The sequence below is a fragment of the Sinocyclocheilus rhinocerous genome, unplaced genomic scaffold, assembly GCF_001515625.1.
Source record: "Sinocyclocheilus rhinocerous isolate Xijiao unplaced genomic scaffold, SAMN03320098_v1.1 scaffold1880, whole genome shotgun sequence".
Lineage (NCBI taxonomy): Eukaryota > Metazoa > Chordata > Actinopteri > Cypriniformes > Cyprinidae > Sinocyclocheilus > Sinocyclocheilus rhinocerous.
Window position 1 is genome coordinate 173,686 of NW_015635022.1, and position 23,837 is coordinate 197,522.

Here is a 23,837-nt window from a genome sequence, read left to right on the forward strand (position 1 = left end):
TTGTGGTTTTATATGTTATAAAACATTAAACAAACATCCTATCGTGAGACCTTTAGACAATGAAATGACACATATTTAAAAATTCGATTCACTTGATTTCATACATGTAGTCAGGAATTATAGTTTGGGAAAAGTCTAACTGGTAAAATGTGCACAAGTTATGTCACAATAACACAATAACAACAGATGCAAGTAAACTTAGGCTACTCATCAGAGTGATATCCTCCAGTGGATCCAGCTGCGCGACGCATCGCGTTGTGTGGTAAATTCTGGGTTATTTCTCTCAGCACATCTTCTTCCAGAAACAAAAAGTAGCCGTGATGAACTCTTCACGTTTGTTTACACGGAGGCGATGTGGGCATTTACATGCGCGCACGTCTCACGTGGATGATTAGAATCTGAAAAGCGCGATCGGATCGTGGGCGTGACGGCATTAGATATAATGAGCTGAGACGGGAAAAACTGGACATCATGTTGGTTTCATACGGATTACTTTAACAGAGAACATTTGTCAGATAACTTACTTCATTTAAAATTAGACATTTCAAGCTTTCTATACATATATTTCTCATGTCTTTGAGGCAAGTATTCGTGGAGATTCATGTTGTTTTATTTACGTGTCTGTGAAGAGAGGTGACAGAGACAGAGCCGGCAGAGAACGCACCCTGTTTATTTTCTTTATTTTTTAAAGCACATTGTTTTGTTGTTATTATGACTATACAAAAATAAAAGTAGACCCTTTGTAGTTTCAAACGATACCTTATTCTTATCTGTACGATCAAAACTCACGGAGTATTTTTAGTTCTTTTCGCGGTCATAAAGAAAATAAGAGACAGACCGCACTGGTGCGGGCTTCGACCCCAGGGGGTTTACATTATTAACCATTAATAAGCAGTAATTAGGAGTTTACTGAGGCAAAAGTCGTAGTTAATAGTTAATAGTGAGTACTGGACCTTAAAATAAAGTGTGACCCAAATTTTTAAGTAGTCTCTTACCTTGGGCAGGGAGTATTTGGGGATTTTAATGCGTACAAAATGTTCTCTTTGATAGGACACATAGTAGCTCGCTCTGCCAGTAGTCGTCACCTGCATGGAAAAGAAAAAATAGCACATATTTCAGATATAAAAAAACTGGCATCAACACTGGAAAATCTACTGACAGTAACTATTGATTTGTCCTTGTACTTTGAAGAAAATTTAGAGGTGGGCGATATGACCAAAATCTTACATCACGGTATGAGTAATTTTATACAACACTAATGGTGTATATTGAAATATAAACCTTAATGTTGGCTTTGTTAAATGTAGCTGGTAACTCAGAACTGGGTAAATATGTTGGGTTAAACCAGGGGTGTCCAAACCTGTTCCTGGAGGGCCACTGTCCAGCAGAGTTTAGCTCCAACCCCAATTAAACACACCTGAACCAGCTAATCAAGGTATTGAGACTCACTAGAAACTTCACAATAAATGTGTTGGATCTGGTTAGAGCTAAACTCTACAGGACACTGGTCCTTTATGGGCATAGTTGGACATCCCTGGGTTAAACTAACCCAGCAAGAAGGGTTGTGCATTTTAACCTAACAGGTTAGATTTTGTTTTGTAATGTTCTACCGCAGTATAGCAGAATATCTATCACCATTTCTACCAACAGTATATACTATAGCAGGGTCGCCAGGTCTGTGAATCAAAACCAGCCTAACTGCTATACAAAACTACCCCAAAACTAGCCTAACTGCATTTTTTATGCTGTTTTCCCCTCCGTTGGTGGTCCGTTCCATAGAAATTGCGTTCTGGGGGGAATATTGAAATAGTGTGGGGTGGGGAGAGATCACTTTAACCCGCAGACTAAAAAAAAAACCTGTGGCAAAGTAAAGGGAGCCCAATTCCGCAGTAAAACTGCAGACTTGGCAACCCTGAGGCCTAGCACATTCAATGAGTATCTGAGCTATTAACTAACTTTCTTTCCCAGCACATTACACAAAGCTGTAAATTCAGATGGCTAATTCAGTAACGGAGCGAGCAGGTTATATCTGGAACGACCCGTTTAAAAGAATCTCCTCACTATGATTTGGGGGATACTGCTTGGTCTCGGTTTGTCGATGCCCTTTGCAGTTCAAGAGTGGAGAGTGGTAAATATCTTGTAGGGCAATCAATACCCTCATTATTCTCTGTCAAGAGAAATCTTTAATTCTCGCAAGCAACACGCCCGCTCCCACCCAGCTCCGAGGGGGATTGTTGGCGCTAATGATAGCGCGTGTAGCAAACACACACTGGTTGTTAGCATACACAGCAGGAACTGTCAGAAGCTTGTCATGTCTACAGCTGCACAAGGGGGAATGGAGAATGAAATAAATAATTCTTCTGCAGCACGAAAGGTGTCTGCGGAAGTGGCAGACACGTTTAATTCATCCCACCTCTTTTCATAATTTCAATTAGAGAGCATATATACACCCAACAGGATTCCGATTTCAACATGGGAATAAAATGGCTCCATGATTATATGACAGAAACAGTTATGTTTCTTAGCGGGTAATGTGCATTCAATAAATGAGGAGAGAGAGGCAGAGAAGGAGAGCGGCGGTCTAGGGAAAGTTCTAAACAAACAGCATGACCAACGTGTCTCCAAAAAGCTGCTCTGCGTGCAACAGAAGGAAGGAGCAGCCAGGATCGATGGCTTCCAGGAGCAGTTGAACCTCGAAAGAAATTGGGATGATCGATTTTTCTGTTTCACATTCTTTGGACTGTGATGTGGCGTGACAAAACATTGGGGTTGAACGTCCACTCCTTATTGGCAGGACTTGTTATCTGCACTGCTGTTAGACTTCCAAGTGGGTAGTGAGTAAATGTTTTGAAACTTCTTGAAAGTTCAACTTCTTGCAAATGAGCAGCAACGTCATGTGAGTGAAGACAGAGGGCCCCTATGGTTAGATAGTTTAATCAAGTACTGCATATGCCAAATTTTGGATCCCACTTGTTATAGTCTATATGTACTATATATCACACTGTGTTCCACATTTCATAATTTATAAATGAGGAGCAATGGGAATGACAGAGCATTTTGCAGTGGGAACAAACTGAGAAATCCCAACAGGTCTGTTGTTCTAGGAAGTCCTTATCTCAAAGACTAATGGCAAAGGGCTACACTGTTATCATTGTACTTTTTTATTTCGGCCACACTTGACTTTATATTAATTGTGGATGTCATTATATAACCCAAAAATAATTAATTGGTGCCATTTGACTTGTTTCTTTGCTCTAAAGCATTTCAGAAGATGCTCTTGACTAAAACAATAATTCCACCATTGGTTACCCGTCCAACCGTAATTCTCTGGCTTAAAAAAATGCTTATAAAAAAAGGGCTTCAGAATTTTGGGGGAAATATTTGTCCAGTAATGCACTGTACATATTACGAAGAAGGAGAAGGAGAAGATCATACAATATACGATTTTTAAAATATGAATTAATCTTTCAAATATTTAATATCTAATTAATATATTAAAGTAAGTGACCTCTGGTCCTTACCTGAACAAACACGTATTCATCTTGAACCACGAGTGAGTTGGTCTCAATATAACCAGAAAATGGATATGTCCTACTGGATTCAGAGCAGGCTTGAGCTCTGCATGTCACATACTGACAATCTGTTGTAAGGAAAGACAGAAAGAGGATTCTAGCTGTTAATTAGATTCTGTATGGGGGCATTGAGTGCAGTAAACTCTGACCGTTTCTCCAAATCTCTAAGGATGCATCAGCTTCAAGGAACATTAGGTGGAAGATTCAGAATGATGAATCCAATATTAAATGGAAAGTTCATTCAAACAACTGAAACTTCTGCCATTATTTGCTCACCCTCATGTCACCCATTTTTATTTATTTCTTTTTTTTCCACTGAACACATAAAGAGAATTTTGGTTTTTGGAAGCTTGGTTGCTATGAACTATTGTTGTATGGGGAAAAAAAGTATTGAGATTGATTTTTTTTTTCTTTTCCACATAATGGTGAGTAAACTATGACAGAATTTTCATATTTCAGTGGACTATGCCTTCAACCAGTGAGAGAAAGCAAGGCAGAGAGAGTCCAGGTCCTATATTAATCTGCTATCAGATGGTGTGCTTATCATTACGGTAATCCCGTCTAGCTGCCTGCAGGACTGGCTTTATCCTCAGCCTCGGAATTCATCCCCAAGCTCACGGGCTCACGGGCTCTCGTCTCATCTCTTTTTTCTCCTCTAACATCAGGACTGAAAGAGGAGTGTACCGTAGATCAGTAGAAGGGATGTGAAAGGAAGGTGGGGAAAAAGAGAATTTGAAATAATCTTAGTGTGTACTGTGAAGGAGCCTTTCTTTGAATGGATGAGCATACTACAGGAATATACCACTTCACTGAGCCACTGAGTCAGTGTTTTGAGTCTGAACAACACTGAATGAAAATAGAGTTTGTAAAAGTACTCGGACATATTGCTTCAGAACGAACAGTACGAGTGAGGAATGAGCAAAAGTCTGATGGCTCTTTCTTTCTTTTTTTCAAATGGATCAGAGGGAGTGAGGCATGAGCAAGAATCTGCTAACACTTTTTAAAATGAATCTGTTGAGTGAATAGTAAAATGACTCACTCAAATCACTTACAATTTAGGAAAAATGTAATGTTTTAAATTATTTGTTTACACTTCAATAATATAATATTATATAGACTTTGTTATCCTTTTGATGAATGAATTTTAATAATTTTAGAGAGAATTATACAATGGCTAACTTATAATATTTGCAGTCTGGAAATTAAGAACAAAACAAAACAAAACTAAACTAAACAAAAAAAACAAGGGCTAGGTCCATGAGGGTCAGCGACGCATCTTTTTTAGGATACCAAATCATAAGATTTGAGTCACTGGTATGAATCAAAATTCCACCACTAGACTGCAGGACAGTGTTAGAGAATACAGACAAAGACAGAAAGAAGCAACTCACGGCCGTCAGGAGTGTGGGCCTCCATGTGTACCAGACCTAAATCCTTGTCCAGACCGGTTACTGACCTGCGTTAGACACACACCAGAGCGAGGAGAAAGCAGTTTTATCACAGAGATGAAAAATCCATAACAGATGTCTTACTGAAGGTCCATTTCAGCCAACAGTGGAAAAAAAAAAATGTATGGGGTGCCACTTCCCCAAATGCCACATGATGGGGTAAGGAATCAAAGTACAATTTTCAGCAGCTCAGAAGTGTGTCTAAAACCCATGTATTTGTAGGTGTATATTGAGTGAGGCATGAGCAAGAATCTGCTAACACTTTTTAAAATGAATCTGTTGAGTGAATAGTAAAATGACTCACTCAAATCACTTACAATTTAGGAAAAATGTAATGTTTTAAATTATTTGTTTACACTTCAATAATATAATATTATATAGACTTTGTTATCCTTTTGATGAATGAATTTTAATAATTTTAGAGAGAATTATACAATGGCTAACTTATAATATTTGCAGTCTGGAAATTAAGAACAAAACAAAGCAAAACTAAACTAAACAAAAAAAACACAAAAAAAAAACAAGGGCTAGGTCCATGAGGGTCAGCGACGCATCTTTTTTAGGATACCAAATCATAAGATTTGAGTCACTGGTATGAATCAAAATTCCACCACTAGACTGCAGGACAGTGTTAGAGAATACAGACAAAGACAGAAAGAAGCAACTCACGGCCGTCAGGAGTGTGGGCCTCCATGTGTACCAGACCTAAATCCTTGTCCAGACCGGTTACTGACCTGCGTTAGACACACACCAGAGCGAGGAGAAAGCAGTTTTATCACAGAGATGAAAAATCCATAACAGATGTCTTACTGAAGGTCCATTTCAGCCAACAGTGGAAAAAAAAAAATGTATGGGGTGCCACTTCCCCAAATGCCACATGATGGGGTAAGGAATCAAAGTACAATTTTCAGCAGCTCAGAAGTGTGTCTAAAACCCATGTATTTGTAGGTGTATATTGTTCATGATGGTGACAGTGAAGGAGTACAATGGAAATATGAATGATGACACCTGTTGGAAACATGATTGTGTGACGCACCAGCCCTTAAACAACCCTACCATTAACTAGACAGTGTCTTTTATAGCTCAAGTAGGCTGTACCAGTGTGCCCGTTTTCTGTGACTCATGCGCACATTGAAGACAAACTTTGGATTAAATCTCTGCTTTCTCACTAACAGTCTAAAACATCCTTCAGTGCATAGAACTGAGTTACACATAATCTTAGCTACTTCCTGTGGGATTTGTACACTATGGTAAGAATTCGTTGATTAAGAATGTAAATGTATTTGCGTAATTCTCGCATTAATAGTGTTCTAGCAATTGACAATGTTCATTGAAAAAAGGGTGTCAATTTCTCACAAAAATGTATCAATCTGACATTCTCAGCCAATAGGGTGGGTTCTCAATATGGCAACCCACTTCATGTAATATAGGACAGTTTTTATTAAGGTTAATATGACAGGAGTCTAAAATAAAAGTTAAATGGTTTAAAGTTTGAAAATGAAGAAATTAATAACCCACTTCATGTAATATAGGACAGTTCATATGACTGCAGTCTAAAATAAAAGTTAAATTCAAGTATAAAATAAAAACTAGTGGTTTTATTTATTATTATTATTATTATTATTATTATTTTAGTCAAATTGTGCAGCCCTACAAAAAAAAAAAAAATCTTGATCCTACTGGAGTCTGGATCTCATGTGGGTGTGCATCATTTTAAACTTCTTCTTTTTTTCTCCCAAAAGTACTATCCATTTCTTTATGTGTATTTAAAAAAAAAAAAAAAGACTTTAAAATCTAGAAGCACTATGGAGTACAATTCCATTCTCTTTTGCTCTCCTCAGCCATCTTTATGCATCTATATTCTTTCCATCTTCCTCTGCTATGCTTATTCTCTCCATTTCTTTCGTTGTCTTGATACTGAATAGAGGGGAGTTGTGCAACAAAGGTCTTAGAGCTCAAACATCTGTGCAGCTGACATGAACAGCAGCCTGTGCATTTTCTAAGCATAAGAGCGTGTGAAAAAGGACACAATTTTTCAAAAGTATCCATCTTCTCAATTGCTCAGACTCATTCCACATATCATGAACGCGTCAATGTCAACCAGCACTCGACTAAACTCTCCCTGTTCGCCCATAAAATTGTAAGTTAGTGACATCTTGTGAGAAATGGAGATGAGGTGTGATTGTAACTGTTCCACCTACCAGTAGAAGCGGTTCGGAGTCACTCGCTCGTGAACTAGCTGCCACTTTCGACCAAAGTCAAATGAGCTATACAGCTGAGAGAAAAAGAGAGAAAAAAAAGAAAGAGGCAGCCATTAAAATCTGCAATAATTTGCTCTGTTACGTTAAATCCATGTAACCAATTAAAGCCAGATTTTTTTTCATTCAAGAGCCTTTTCTCTGAATATAACTGAATTGTCATTGTGATTTGTTTTCATTATACAGCTGAGCCATTGTGTGCTTTTCAAAGGACTGAGCAAAAAAGCACAGTCTTGAAATCAGTTGTCATGGGTTAAGGAGAACACCATTATGGTTGAGCTTTTCTAGGTTATTGAAAGCACTATGGAACGGAAATATATGCCATTTTAATAGTGTGGAAAATGGAAACCATATTTATTGCACATAAACACGGTGAAGGGGATCACATCATAAATAATACATTTACAAAAAAAGTAGAGAGGGAGAGATAATTCATGTAAAAATATATATTAAAATGCACAGTATATGCAAAATATTTGTCAAAATCATTCATACACTTCTGTTAAAAGTTTTTGTTTGTTTTTTAAAATAAATTCATATTTTTAATAACCAAGGATATACTGAATTGATCAAAAGTGACAAAGGATTTCTATCTCAAATAAATACTGTTTTTACGAAATTTCTATTCATTAAAGAATCCTGAAAAATGTATCACAGATTCCACAAAAAGATTAAAAGGCAGAACTATTTTCAATATTTTCAAAATATGATTTCTGAAGTATCATGTGACACTGAAGACTGGAGTAATGGCTGCCGAAAATTCAGCATCACGGGGGGGGGGGATATTTTAAAGTATATTAAAATATAAATAAAAAGATATTTTAAGTTGTAATAATTGGTAACTGCTTTTTTTATAATTAAAAAAAAAATGATAATATTAATTTAGGTCTTTCTTCTGCTGTACTGAATCTCGATTATCTGTTTAGGTACCACAAAGTCAGGGTCATTGAAATATTTCCTTCGAGATACATTCAGACAATAAATCAGAAAAATTATATTTATCAAAATACTAGCCTTCCAAATCTCTGTTATGCATTATTATGGCTCAAACTCTGAGATGTGCCAGACCGGGGGCATACAACAGACAGAAACAAGAAAAGACAGCTGGCAGAAGTTAAAAACATAGATCATTCGAGGTTCAGCAGTCACCTGGAGCTAGCAGTGCGTGAAACACAACACGCATTAAAATGTGTCTAAATGGAATTATTTGGACTCGAAGCTGCAAGGTGAATCTCAAGGGAATTCTAATGGATGGGATGAGTCCATTCAGGTCCGAAGGGAATTCATTTGGAAGTTTCTGCTCCACTATGTGCTCTAGTCTGTACATGCATCTCAGTCCATGGAAGAGAACAGGCTATACCTTCAATCTCCAGAGCTTTCTAGAGCCGTTAGGACGGCAGATCTCAAACTGGGTTCAGTGGATCCCAGGAGTCTGTCTCAAATAGCTAGTGTTTCTGGAGAATGTCCAAGCTATATGAATGCAACAGAAGCAGATTAAAATTTTCTGCCGTCTGGGTTTCCCATTAATTTCCTCCATAGATATTTCGAATGAAGCGTTGAACCAAACCAGTCAGCTCTGAAAAGCGAGATGGGGGTCTGTGAACATTTATGAACTTATGAAATATGTCCTTGGTTCAAAAAAGTTAAGAGAAACCCTGCAGGGATTGTTTTTCTATATTCTGAGACATATGGTGCAATTCTCTGTGTGTAAAAGAAAAAAGACAAAATACAAAGTGTCAAGTGTGTTCTGGAGTAGTCATCCTTAATTTCTACAGAAACATAGATGTAGTTGTTCAAATCTTTAAATGAACAGACATAGTCAAAAAACGTCTGAAGATTGAGTTGCACATCTTGACAAGTTACTGAACATTACATTAAGACAGCACAAAGAGGGTTACCATCACAAGCTGTTTACTGACAGCAGCTGGAAGCATCACACAGATGCTCAATAACAGGACTGATGCTTTTGATGAGATCTGAAAGACTGTTTCTGAGAAGACAGCCCCCAATCAGTGAATCTAACCCAGAAATACACAAAAAGGTTCAAGTACAATAAAAATCCAAATAAAGAGAGCAGATATTCAGTTCAATTTAATTAGATATTATTCCTAAAGTGACTCTTCACTTCTATATTTTCAATATAGTGTTATACAAATGGCAATAAACTACTGCAGGAGCCAAAGCCTAGCACTTAGCAGGGTTATTATTGCTAATTATAACAAACTATTCAAGAAACGTGTTAATTGAAATTAAACTGCAATTAAATAAAATATGCATATTGGAAGAAAAAATAAAAAAAATAAAATTAGAGATGTTGCCAAGCGTAAACACTAAAATTACTAACTGGAAATAAACAAAAACTAAAACTGAATTAAAACTAAAATAAAAATAAATGAATCATAAAGAGCAATAATTATAAAACAAACCCTAAAAAAAATGACAAAAGCACATACCAAATAAAGAAATACTAAAATTACAATTAAAATGAAAACATGATAAAATATACAAAAATAAGCTAATTCAAAAAATAAAAAAAACTAAAAGCATTTAAATAATATAAATATTAGATTAAAAAACAACCTAACCTAAATGAACATTAGAAATGTTGCCAAGTTTAAGTTCTTAAATTACTTACAAAATAAATTAGTCATAAACGTAATTATTAATATATATATATATATTAAATATATAATATAAATCCAAATGAATTATAAAATGATAAACCTCACATCTCGGGCTTTAAAACCCTTTTTATTATTATTATTATTATTATTATTATTATTATTATTATTATTATTATTATTAATTTTTTTAATTTTTTCATATTTTTACTTTATAGTTCCTCTAACCTTGCATATCTGTATAAAGATGCAATATTTTTATGTTACAGAAACTCTATCCATTAGTGTCAGATCTTCAGGAGTCGTCCGTATTATTATTATTATTATTATTATTATTATTATTATTATTATTATTATTATTATTATTATTATTATTATTATTATTATTATTATTATTATTATTATTATTATTATTATTATTATTATTATTATTATTATTATTATTAATTTTTTTAATAAAAGGGATGAGTCACATGTATAGATTATTATATTAATTTAAAACGGTTATATGGGTGGATTTTTGCATTGGTCTGAACAAAAATTGCAGACGGGCTTATTGAAAATGCAAATTGATTATCTACCAGTAGGAGGCGCTTTTGGAATGCATAAATATAGTATATATTATAATGCACTAGGAAAGTCCACTGATGTGTTGCCAGTGTAAGCCTATATTATTTAGTTAGTTTATACTATATAAATCAATGCCTTCAAAATATATCTAGCCTTAATTTATTGGCAAAATCAAAGTGACAGTTTAAACTGTAACATTGATAGTGTTCCTCTGTTAAATTAGTACTACTGATGTGCAAAATACTTTGACTTAGACATTATTTTTTCCTCATTGGGAAAATATCAAACTTCATCAAACAGGAGTTTTAGATTCCTGCAAAAATTTTTAGACCTTTCAAAACAAGTTGGTGCTTAATCAGATCAAATCTCAAATTGTCCTAGGCCATTCACATATTACGCAATCTGTCCAAATACAGGGGGCAGAGCGGATTGGCGAGCCTCGTATGTATCCCTTGTCGATGTAAGCGCCTATGGACCACTGGGTCCCTCATAAGCGTGGACGTTGACATATTGTGCCGCTGGGTGAGCTCAACCTGTAGTCATTCATCAGTCGGATGACATGCTCAATTTTAAAAGCTCGGAGCTGTCACAAAGTCGGCTTCATAGCTTCCCACTTACATCAATAAATCACTAGCTGCAGCAAGGACCCACTGCTGACAGTCAGTGGCTGCCAACAGAGAGACTCTGGGGCCTTCTAATAGGAGGTGAGGGGAACAGGGAGAGGAGAGCTGATTTTAATAATGTACTTATAATGAAAAAGAAAATCTATAGCACGTATTTGCATAACGCCCTGAACACTTGGATCATTTCCATTAAATTGTGATGGAGAGAGGAGGGAATATCAGGCATGGTTTCCTGGAGGAGGAGGGTGAGGATGAACCGTGCCAGAAAAAGACAGGAAATAAGAAAGCAATTAATCTGGGTATGTTTTAGAGACACGTGAAACAAACGGCTGCAGTTTGTAAAATAAATAACAGGAAAAATTTATTCAACCGCTGAGTTTAGGTTTTATTTATCTCAAGTTAACTTACAGAATAAATAAATACTATACTCACCAATGGAAGCCCTCTTTACACAAGGCATCACCCAATCAAAACACAGCACGTTTACATTGCCCATGTCTGTATCCAGACAACTGATCGGATCTATTTTCCCAGTATTCAAAATAGGGCTGCATGATTAATGGACATTTACGGCATTCTCACAAGGATAAGTCGTCATAGTTGGGTAAACTTCAATGGTGGTGAACAAAAAATACAACAAATAAAATGTTTACGTCCTCATTTGCTCCAATAGCAAAATAAAAATCAACGATAGTGTTTCTATGACTTTACAAAAGACAGAAAAAATTATGGAATGACTGAATAAGGTGGTCAGAAGAGAGAAAGATGTCAAATTTGCCTTCAATCCTTCAGCCATTGTGTTGGAAACAGTCATGCAGCAGTGCTAGCTAGTTTCATTTTTAAATAAAATGTATTTATTTAATTTAGAAAGGGACAGTGTACATTAATCAACATTCATAAATGTAAATGTACCCAAGTTAGCCCAAAGTTTAATTTTTATTGATAGTCCCTTTGGCAGATGTTATTAGACTACCTGTAACTAAAAGGGAAAAATAACAATAACAATAATGCAACAAAAAATTATAAACAACTATGTAAAATACAATTGAATAACTTATACAATGCTGCTTGAAAGTTTGTGAACCCTTTAGAATTTTCTATATTTCTGCATAAATATGACCCAAAACATAATTAGATTTTCACACAAATCCTGAAAGTAGACAAAGAGAATCCAATCAAACAAAGGAGACAAAAATACATACTTTGTCATTTATTTATTGAGAAAAATGATCCGGTGTTAAATATTTCTGAGCGGTAAAAGTATGTGAATCTTTGCTTTCAGTATCTGGTATGACCCCCTTTTGCAGCAATAACTGCAAGTAACGTTTCTTGTAACTGCTGATCAGTCCTGCACAACGGCTTGTAGGAATTTTAGCCCATTCCTCAGTACAGAACCACTTCAACTCTGTGATGTTGGTGGGTTTCCTCCTATGAACTACTTGCTTCAGTGCTCATTTAAACCAAAATGTTCTATTTTGGTCTCATCCATCCCCAAAACATTTCTCTAGTATTCTGGCTTGTCCACATGATCTTTAGCAAACTGCAGATGGGCAGCAATGTTCTTTTTGGAGAGCAGTGGCTTTCTTCTTGCGACTCTGCCATGGACCCCATGGTTGTTCAGTGTTCTCCTGATGATGGAGACATTAGCTAACATTAGCCAATGTGAGAAAGGCCTTTAGTTGCTAAGAAGTTAGCCTGCAGTCCTTTGAAACCTAATGGACTTTTACACGTCTTGCTTTTAGAGTGTTCTTTGTTGGTGGAGCACTCCCGGGGAGGATAACAGTGGTCTTGAATTTCCTCCATTTGTACACAATCTGTCTGACTGTGGATTGGTGGGGTCCAAACTCTTTAGAGATGGCTTTGGAATCTTTTCTAGCCTGATGAACAACATCAACTCTTTTTCTGAGGTCCTCAGAGATCTCATTTTTTTGTGCCATGATACACTTCCACAAACATGACCAAACTTTGATAGACCCCTGTTCTTTAAATAAAACAGGGCACACACTGACACCTGATAGTCATCTCACAGATTAAAAACACCTCTGAACAGATGGACTCTAATTTCCCCTTCAAATTAACAGCTAATCCTAGAGATTCACAAACTTTTGCCGCTCACAGATATGTAATATTGGATCATTTTCCTGAATAAATAAATGACAAAGTATTTATTTTCATCTCATTTGTTTGATTGGGTTCTCTTTGTCAACTTTCAGGAATTGCATGAAAATCTGATGATTTTTTGGGTTATATTTATGTAGAAATATAGACAATTCTAAAGGATTCACAAACTTTTAAGCAGCACTGTATTATACAATAAGTAAACAAAAAAAGACAAAGTGTTCTATTTGACATCTTTCTTTCTAAATTTTTGCATTATCCAATCACAGTTAAGCGCATGAATGCAATGGCCAATCAGAGAGGCGTTTAAATGAGTCACTGGGAAAAATAATTCCACTCAAAATGTTTTGCTCAGAGCTTTTTCTGTTTTAGTACAGGTTCCTGATTAAAAGGGTAGTGCTATTTCTACTCATGTGAAAGTTTATTTTAAAAACATTTTGCGATTGTTTTGTTCAGTCAGTATTTATTTATTTATTTTTCAAGAAAAGATAGAGAAAGGAGGAGCAGTTCACGTGGTTTGTGTTATGTCAACCTGTGGTATGCTGACTAGATAAGAAGGCTAGAGAGTATTATGACTATATCACCAATTTTTCGCCAATATGACATTTGCTAGTTATGAGTTATAACTAATTACAAGTAAATGTTCAAGAAAATTTTTATACATCTAGGTGGCAGTACCTTATGAATTATTCATTTTGTGTGTGCTGACAGCCCAAAATAAATAAATAAATAAATAAAGTGCTATTAGACAAATGCACGACTGGTCAAATGTGTGGTTACACTTTATTTCGATAGTCCACTTTAGACATTCTACTAACTATAAGTAACTTTGTAACTACATGTCAACTAATTATCATTAATTTGCAACTACATGTCTACTAACTCTCAGAGTAGACTGTTAGGGTAGGTTTAGGGTTAGTAGAATAAGTTGACAAAGAAAGTGTTAGAAGATATTAAGCAGACAGTCTACTAATACTCTACTAACTGCTAGTTGACATGTAGTTGCAAAGTTACTTACTGTTAATAGAATGTCTAAAGTGGACTATCGAAATAAAGTGTTACCAAATGTGTTAATGAATATTAACACGTTAAGAATAAATAAATGTTGTGATGCCAGGATAGTTCAGAGAATTTCAGCACTAACAGCTTGGTCTCCAGAAGCTAGGCATTCAGAATCTCAGAGATCTCTACCGTGTTTAAATGATCTGTCAAGCACAAAATGTTTATGCTAGCAAGGCAGATGGCAAGATTAGCCCAATTTATGACTCAAATTAGCGGCAGGAGGACACATTTAGCTTTGTCATGTGGGATTTTCAAGGGACTCAATTCAAAAACAACAACTAGCTGGGCTAAATTCAAAGATGCAGGTAATTTAGAGTTTTTTTTTTTTTCTTGTTTGGAAGTGCAAATACAGATATTTACCCATAGATTACAAAGATTAAATACAGTATGTTACGCATGTTACGTTTACTGAATGTATTTATTTGTACTAGACTTTACCATGAAATAGTCACTTTTTGTCACATTTTTAATCTAATCTGAATCCAATTTTAATTTATATATACTCTGCTAATTAACTTTAAATCCTCCTAAGTTTCTCCTAACTTTTTATATAGAATATAGTCAATGAAAGATGGGTTACACATGACGTGAATTTGTCTGTACTTGGAAACATTTTGGAGTCTGAGTTCAAGTACCAAAACTCTAGAGGCTCTGAAGTGACACACTTCACCTTTAACTTATATTTGTTTCAAACCATTCCTTTAACTATTTAATTAATCTATTAAAAATGATCAAACGGGTGATCACATGCAGACACCTCTGAAATACTGTCAGAGAATTTTCGCCTTCCCCAATGAAGTGTTGACCTGCCCTGCAGAGAAGGAGAAGAATGAGTCAGAATGAGTAGGTTATGAAATTATGCAAATTAGCAACCAAGTGTTATTGTTCCTGTGTCTGGCCATTTTCATAATTCACTTTTATACCAGTTAATTAAGTTAGCTATAAATTCCTGATGCTCTTATATACAGCACTCTAAATCATCTGGCGTCCTGTGGAGATAGCTTGAGATGGCAATAGCTGCACTAATCCTTTCTTTCTTCATTTCCCTGTCGAGCTAAGAGCACGCTCAATGATCGTGATCCTGAGACACAGGCAGAAGACAGCATGGTGAAATATGTGCCAATCGTGCATCAGTGTTGTTTGGGGTTGGGGTTATCTTTGACACCCAGGCCCCTAACTGTTAATTTCTCTAAACCTTCACTCAAGTTTGCCAAAACTGCAGTATGGCTGCATTCATTAAGGCTGTTTTAAAACTAGACAGCTTCTTCCCTGTGGACTTTGAAAGTAAACTTGTTAAATAAAGTTGAAGTTTACAATTTGTGACAGCTTATATATTTATAATTTTTATATTTTATTTATAGTTGATAGTTTTATAATTTATTATATATTGCATTTAACATTAACAAAATAGTACTATGAAAGCTGTCATTTGTTTCATCAAAGTCAGGCTAGCTTGCAAAAGCATGTGATCACTCAGTACAAAGGTACGCTAATTAATTCATTATTTTTTTTCTTTATTTTGCATGTGTAAGTTTGCTGTTGAAAATGATGTAGACAGTGGAAATGTATCCAGCTTTGTGAGAAAAGTATTCAAAAAACACAAATCTCCAGAGATAAAGAGGCCTTTTTTTTCGCCATGGAGTCTTTTTGAGTTTGCTTTGACCATCATATCAAACCTGGTTCAGACAGCGTCAGGTAAGATCAGAGAGCATCTGTGCATCGCTGTGGGGCAACACTTGATGGGATGGTATTATCTGCCCAATGAGCCAGTCAGCCCATGGAAATTAATGAATTGATTCGGTTATTACGGGCACTTTATCAAAGGTACAGTCCTCTAGAATCCTGTCTGGCACAGCATCGTGCCCTCCAAAGCAAATGAGGTAACCACAGGAAAACACAGAAGAAAAAAAAACTAAATTTTACTACTGCTGGAAACTGCTTCTTCATCAACAGATGCTTATAAGTGGATTACCAGCAGAAAAAGTGCAAAACCTTGGCTTATTACTGAAGCATATATAAATACATACATACTGTACATAACATACAAAGTGTTTGAAACTGTTTTTTTTCTGTGCCAGATGTGAAAATAAACAAAACTGCTCAATTAAATTGTAATGTTTCCAAAATAGTGCTACAGTATGTACATGTATTTATCCACTATGTAAATATTTGCATAATTCATCACAGTAATGCACTACAGGCAGGGGCGTAGCAACCGGGATGAAAAGGGGGACAGAGTGCATAGGGTCCAATGGCTGAGAGGGGCCCAACTGAGTATAATAAGCGAGAGACTGTGTAATAATGAGAACCATTATTAATGATTGATAACCAAAAATAATTAAGAATGATTTATGAAGGATCATGTGTCACCAACCTGATGGAGTATGATGCTGAAAATTCAGCTTTGCATCAAAGGAATGAATTCCATTTTAAAATATATTCAAATATAAAACAGTTATTTTAAATGTTAATATTTCATAATAGTAATGTTTTACTGTATTTAGATCAAATAAATGCAGCCTTTGTGAACACAAGAGACTTCTTTCAAAAAATCTTATTATTCCAAACTTTTTACCAGCTCAAGTGCCATGATTAACTATTCCGCCATTACTATGTAAAACAAATACAAAAGACATGCAAAACTATTAGCCCTCATGAATATTCTGAGAAGTTAAATGGCCTCTTGGCTTGGCAATGGAATTGTGTTTTCGACATTAAGGGAAGTTCAGAACGCCTGGGAGGCTGCGTCAGGAGGCATTCACGCGAGACATGAAGAGGGAGGTTAGACACAGCGAGGTGACAGGTGGGAATCCGGCTAAAGATTTGCACCATCTGGATGAGCAGTGAGCTGAGAAATTCAGCTCTAACAGCACTGAAACAACTTACTTAAACTGAGGTAAAGGTGCACACGAACACACACTCGGCTTGCTCACACACTCAAAAGAGAAGTCACGTAGGGACATACACAGTTTGATACAGGATTACACACAGAGCTGATGGAGCGCATGCACATGCATAAAAAAGGTTGCTCATGCTTACACCATGATCCATGAGGTACGAGAGGCCATCATATATTGTGACTAGCCACAGCTAAAAGCCTTTAAGCACGGCACGCAGTGACCCATCTGCCAATCTTTAAAGGAGATCTTGGAAAATGCTAACTTTAGCCTGATAGCAATGAAAGCGAACATCCCACCCTCCCTGCAATCACCGTCCAAAGCCACGCCCCCTGAACGCATTTACGCTCACAGACCAGAATACCAGAGACAACATTACTACAATAGACTACATCAGCGGCGGGGCGCGAGAACTGGAATTGGGAACTGCTGGGCTACATCATGTGTCATTCACCGGTGAGAAAACTTTAAAAGTACTACAATACCAGGAAGGAAGATCGGGTTGTTAATGTTTGTCTGCCATTCTCGCTCTGTCTGCACAGCGTGCGTGAACAGAAATGTATGCAAATACATACGCTGACCGGCAGGTAGGAAAACCAATTAAAACACTCGGACCGATCGTTTTGATTGGACGAACACTTCTTGGTCCTAGGCCTTCCACAGAATATATAAATACCGATAAATACATTTAGACCACTTAATTTAATGATTGCTTTCAGGATGTGAAGAGACTTTCAACCAGCATAACAAAAAATGTTTCTGAAGACAATCACCTATTGCACCTTTAAGCCATGAATATATTCAAATTACTGCACAGCCTCAAGTTCCTTATTGCTTTTATAAAATGGTTACCTCATAAAATGTAATTCAAATGTAAATCATTTTAATGAAAATCATTTTAATGAAAATCATATAGGTCCCAGTATGAATGGTTAAACATTTTAGAATTGTTTTTAAATAGGTCTTCTATGGTCACCATGGCTGCATTTATTTGGTCAAAAAAATACAGTAATAACTTGTCATATTGTGAAATATTATTACATTTATAATAAGTGTTTTCAGCTATAACAAATTTAAAAAATGCAATTTATTCCTGTGATTGCAAAGCTGAATTTTCAGCATCATTACTCCAGTCTTCAGTGTTACATGATCCTTCAGAAATCATCCTAATATGCTGATTTGGTACAGTTTTGGTAAAAATAATTTCTTTTTATTTCTTATTATTACTGTTGAAAACAATTTTTGCTACTTTTTTTTTTTTTTTTTTTTTTTTTTTTATTTTATTCCTATTATTTTCTCTCTCTCTCTCTCTCTCAAAAAAAAATGCAGTTTTGGTGCACAGTGGTACAATTTTTTCAGGATTATTTGATGAATCTAAAGTTCAAAAGAACAGCATTTATTTGAAATATAAATGTTTTTATAACAATAGTAAAAGTTGTTGCTATCATATATATATATATATATATATATATATATTACACACCTATTAGCAATTAGGAATTGAAACATGTTGCTAAAAAATGGTAGACCTTAATAAAGTGATAAAGTGTTCAAATAAAATAAAAAAAATAAAAATATGAAACACATAATTGCATAATGCAATTAAACTAAATTTGAAAAATAATAAATTTAAATAAAAAAATAAAAAATTAGTTCCAAGTGATAAACTTAGTTACCTATGTGAAAGGGCATCACACATGCAATTACACAATAAGGTTGAAGGCTTGTGTTTGTCTGCTATTTTACACAATGTAATCCTCTAAAAAGGCACATTTAGAGCTACACGCCAGATCTTCCTTGCAAAGTCATTCTGCATTACTAATCAATGCAATGATGAATAAAAGGTGGCGTTCTAGGCTTAAATTACATGATCCCATGCGCTCAGCATTAAGAGACACAAATCCATCTACTTCAGTTAGACATGGTGCGTATTACAGCCTGTAATCTCTCGCTCAGCTTCTCCAGAACCGAGGAGTCATCCACAGAGACACAGTTCACGCTATTACTATCATCACCTCGTGCTGCTACTAATTCTGAAATACAATGTATTTTTGCTGCAACAACACAAATGGCACTAAAAAAGATGCTGTGACTTGCGTTTAATCTTGTGCCCTTCTCCCACGCTCTTCTATTTCCAGCGATGTCCCTGTAGCATCGAAGCTAGCTTTGCAAAAGTTACGATTGTGAGCAAAATAATTAACAGCATACATTTGCATCGTTAGCTGCTAAACATTCTTTAGCAGTCAAAGAACATTTGCATATTTAGGAGTATAAGAGCACAAGACTCACAATGAGGTAGTTGTTCCCTTAGGGTAAACAACTTAGAAAACGGCTCGATTTTTTGCAAGGAATTTTTGACGTTAGCAAACGTGCTTCTGAAGGCAAGCCACAACAGCTAATTCAATCTCCAGCATTTGAATGAGGGCAAAGTCATGAGGGAGATAGTCCAAAAACAAGACTTTTTTTTTTGTTCTGTTTTGTTTTGTTGCCTCACATGTTGTTACACCTGACAAATGCATAATTAATTACTTTCCAGGTAGAGCTTCGGGAAAAACCAATCACGGTCTGTAAATGTGATGCTTGAACAGCAAAGCAGTATGTAAATCACCGCTGTATCTGTGTCACATACTAACAAGCAGCATCCATCTGCTTAAACTAATCCTCGCCTACAACTGATAATAACTTACGAGACATCAATTTTTACAACCAAACATTCCATTTCGCACCCACTCCCTCTGAAAGCTAATACCTATAATCCTATGGGCATCTGTCAGGTCAAGTTTATCCAGGTGTAGCAGCATCTGTTCAATGCGATCTTCTGAAAATGTCTGGAATAAACATCATGTCCAGCAAATCCATACAAACCGAACCGCTGAATACACTCAGGATTTTCTTGGAGTTCAAAAGACTGTTCAAATTACATGCCTGGGTGGGATGTCACCACCTAGTTCCAGTCGAACCCAGCTAGGTACACCTAAAATAAGGCTTATTTTTACTAATATAATTCACACACACACACACACACACACACACACACACACACACGTTGGTTTCATAATATTAGTGAGGAAATCTCATAGACTTCAATTGTTTTTATATCAGATTAATGATATTTCTACGGCCTATCCCGTCCCCTATCCCTAAACATAAACCTGTGCAAAATACTGAATTCAGGAGGTATTTGCACGACACATTAAAAAAAAAAAAACGGAAAACATTTTTTGCGTTTTGGCCATTCATTTAGAAGACAATGGCATTTTGGGGGCCTGAAAAAACTAACTTTTGAAATCATGATTCAGAGTGCGCAGTTTTGAAAATGATACCAATTATGATCTCAGTGTAAACTACGAAAATGCGAATTTGTGAAAACGGAGACATCGCGCATGTGTATTATGTATTCGGTCTATAGGAATGTGTGCAGACATGTAGTGTTTCTTTACCAAGTGACATCGCCAACTACTGGCCTAGCATGCATAATACAGCATTTTTAGTCATTTTCGTGGATCCGTGTGAACAGGGACAGTTAGACAAAATGTCAAAATGTTGACAATGTTGACGTCTGTACTCAAAATTTTTCAAAAACGCAGAGGTAAAACGTTTCCGTTTTTGGTACATTGTTGTTATGTAAACTACTCTTAACTTTCAACATGATATGGCCAATTTATAAATCTTTTACACTAGTGAGGTGTTTCAGGTTTCACTATACAGTTTTAACTACATTAGTGGAGACACTATTGGTGTACACATTTGAACCTGACAATTAGTCAAATCTGCGCGCACGCACGCACGCACACACACACACACACACACACACACACACACATAAATCTGCGCGCACGCACGCACGCACACACACACACACACACACAGGTAGTCCTATCAATATGGGGACATTCTATAGGCATAATTGTTTTTATACTGTCCAAACTGTATTTTCTTTACCCTTACCCTAACCTTAACTGTACTCCGCACACAAAACATTTTTAGATTTTCAAAAAAAACAACAACAACAACCACACACTTAATTCTGTATGATTTATAAGCTTGTTTCCTCATGGGGATCAAAAAAGGTCCAAATTTACTGGTATTGCTATCCTTGTGGGGGACATTTGATCCTAGTAACATAAGAAATATCGGGTATGCACACACACACACACACACACCCTAATGTTTTACTTATGTATATAAATGTATATATAAATGTGATATAATTATATGGTTAGGTTCTTGTTCTGTGGTATTGGACCTTTGTAAATTATTTATGTTCATGTTAGTCCCTAGCTGTATCCCTGGTTTCTGATTATGCCCTTGTTTGTTGCTTTGGTTGCCCCAGTGAGTTCTCATGTGTTTTCATGGTTACCTGCTTTTTGCAACTATGTTTACTTTGGTTCCTTGTCTGTTTCTTTGTACATATAGCCCTCAGTCTCAATTGTTCCTCATCATTTCTTGTCTATACAAAGTTGGTTTGCTTCATGTTTATTTTGTACCCCCCTGTTTCAAAGAGTTTGCTTTTGTTACTGCATTACTGCAATGCTAATTACTGCAAACAGATCCTACCTCAAAGTACTCCTCTTTGCTCCTGCAACCAGCTGGGACATAATGTACATTATACAATATAATTTATTCCATCTTTTGTGTCATTTAAACATAATTTTGCTGATGCAGGATAAAAGTTGCTACAGAGATGTTTGTCTTACAGGAATATGCTGCTGAAGGACATTTTTGTTTGTTTTTGAGAAATTTTATTTACTTTATTTTGTACTGTGCATCATTATGGTAGGCTTATGCAGATAAGACTAATGTTTGTAGCTCATTAGTGACTATTCCAAGAAATCATCACAGTTTCTTGTTACACCTTGTTCTGTGGAATAATTGTGTCTATAATTAATGTCTTATGCCAAGGTGACAACGTCTTTACCATAGAAGAACAATGCAAAAAACTAAACAATACATTAAAGAACTTTATTTTTAAATAAACTGTAAGTAACTGCAAAATGTTGATCATCAAACATCTAGTCGTTTTCTCTGGGATTTATGGTTTTTGCAAACTTTTACCAAAACCAGGGACGTAAATGCCATCTAAATACTTGATGTGGATATAATAGTTATTTCTCATATCTAATAGGTCTCATTACTGTACTCAGTACTGTACTGTATTCATGGAATGTGGCAATAAAAGCAATAGTACAACTTTGCAACCAACAGCTGGGTGTTTGTTGGAACTGTCAGCACCAAAATAAATTTAAAAAATTGTAGTAAAAGGTGATGAAAACATAACCAACACTTTCCCCACAGCTCCTACTATTTCTGAGGGAATAAAATGAACTTGCTCATTTTCCCCATTGCTTATTGCCAGCCAGCAAATAGGTTTCAGTTTGAAACACTCACATGCGGTGCATTCCGAAATAATGAAGCTGGTGGCAAGTTACGGTCATTAGCGGAATAGCAGGGAGTGGAAATGTAGGCGAGGAGATGGACAAAATCACACACAGCTGGCTGGCAGCACTGCACTTTGTAACTATAAATCTTGTAAGTATAGATCCTCCCCTGCCTCTCTGACCGCGACACATTTTTACACGGATGGCCTTTTCATTTCTCGGCCCAATTAGTAAATGACGATACGCTGTCCTGGATGCCACACTTGTGTGTGATGTACAGGTCTTTAATCACTCTCGCTTATACCATGGCGTAGGGTGTTTTCATACAGTACTTGGTTTTCATACAGTACTCAAGTTCCCGTTCCCTTCGCCTCCGCAGGTCTCTTGTCACATTGTAACATTTGGTTCTGAATGGCTGTACTTTTTCATCCGTGAGTACTAACGGCAGCTATTTACCGCTGTAGCTAGGTAACGACTCAGGAGGAGAAGGTGCCAGCTGTAATGTTGTCATTGTGTCTGTCTGTTGCAGATGCACTGCAAGAGATGCTGAGAATGTGAGCGGCAATTTCTGTGGAGACAAGCAGCAACTAGAAATGCATTATTCGATGATATTCAAATTTTACGGTCAAAGCAAGTTATACTGTATTGCATTCAAGCAATGGCAAACTAGTGTTCACATTATAAATCATACACAAGACCACCACTTCATGCTACACAATAAACTTTAAACATTATTTTGTAAATCAAATAGTTTATTCTTCAAAAGTGTAAATAAATTCAAACAAGCCAAGAACAAGCCTTTTAAATACCTTTTTAAGACCAAGTAAAGATAAGGAAAACATTTTATGGAAGAATATGCCTCTATGGTCTCAATATGGTATTTTAATTCATAAAAAAAAAAAAGTACTTCCCCGGTATTTTGTTTCCAGTGGAAATGTCTAAAGATTTTTTATTCAAGATTTACTTGAGAAACAAAATGACATGAGATAAGAGGTCTTGTTTTATGAGATATTGATCAGAATTAAACTTAAAACAAGAACAAATATCTGCCAGTGGGCTCAGAAAAATCAACTTAATTCAACAGGAAAACAAGTTTTCATTCCCCACTGACATATTTGATTCTTGTTTTAGACAAGTTTGTTAACTTTGTTTTCTCAGAAAACAAGACTTCATATCCCCAGTTTGCATCTGAAATAAATACATTTTGATGTAGGGATGTTTAGATATTTGTATTGTAACATGTAATGTCATGAATTTATTAATTTAAGATTTTCTGCTCTGATTCAAGAC

General features: G+C 35.9%; 1 protein-coding gene across 1 annotated transcript in view; it reads right to left on the minus strand.

Annotated features, from left to right (window-relative positions):
- Positions 1–23,837, minus strand: part of sorcs3a (sortilin related VPS10 domain containing receptor 3a) — a 129,738-nt gene that overhangs the window by 50,128 nt on the left and 55,773 nt on the right. The window contains exons 5-8 of the mRNA XM_016560119.1: positions 7,222–7,295; positions 5,690–5,754; positions 3,522–3,640; positions 996–1,085 (exon numbers count right to left, since the gene is read on the minus strand). Of these exons, the coding sequence (XP_016415605.1) occupies positions 996–1,085; positions 3,522–3,640; positions 5,690–5,754; positions 7,222–7,295 (348 nt within the window). The remainder of the gene's footprint in view (positions 1–995; positions 1,086–3,521; positions 3,641–5,689; positions 5,755–7,221; positions 7,296–23,837) is intronic.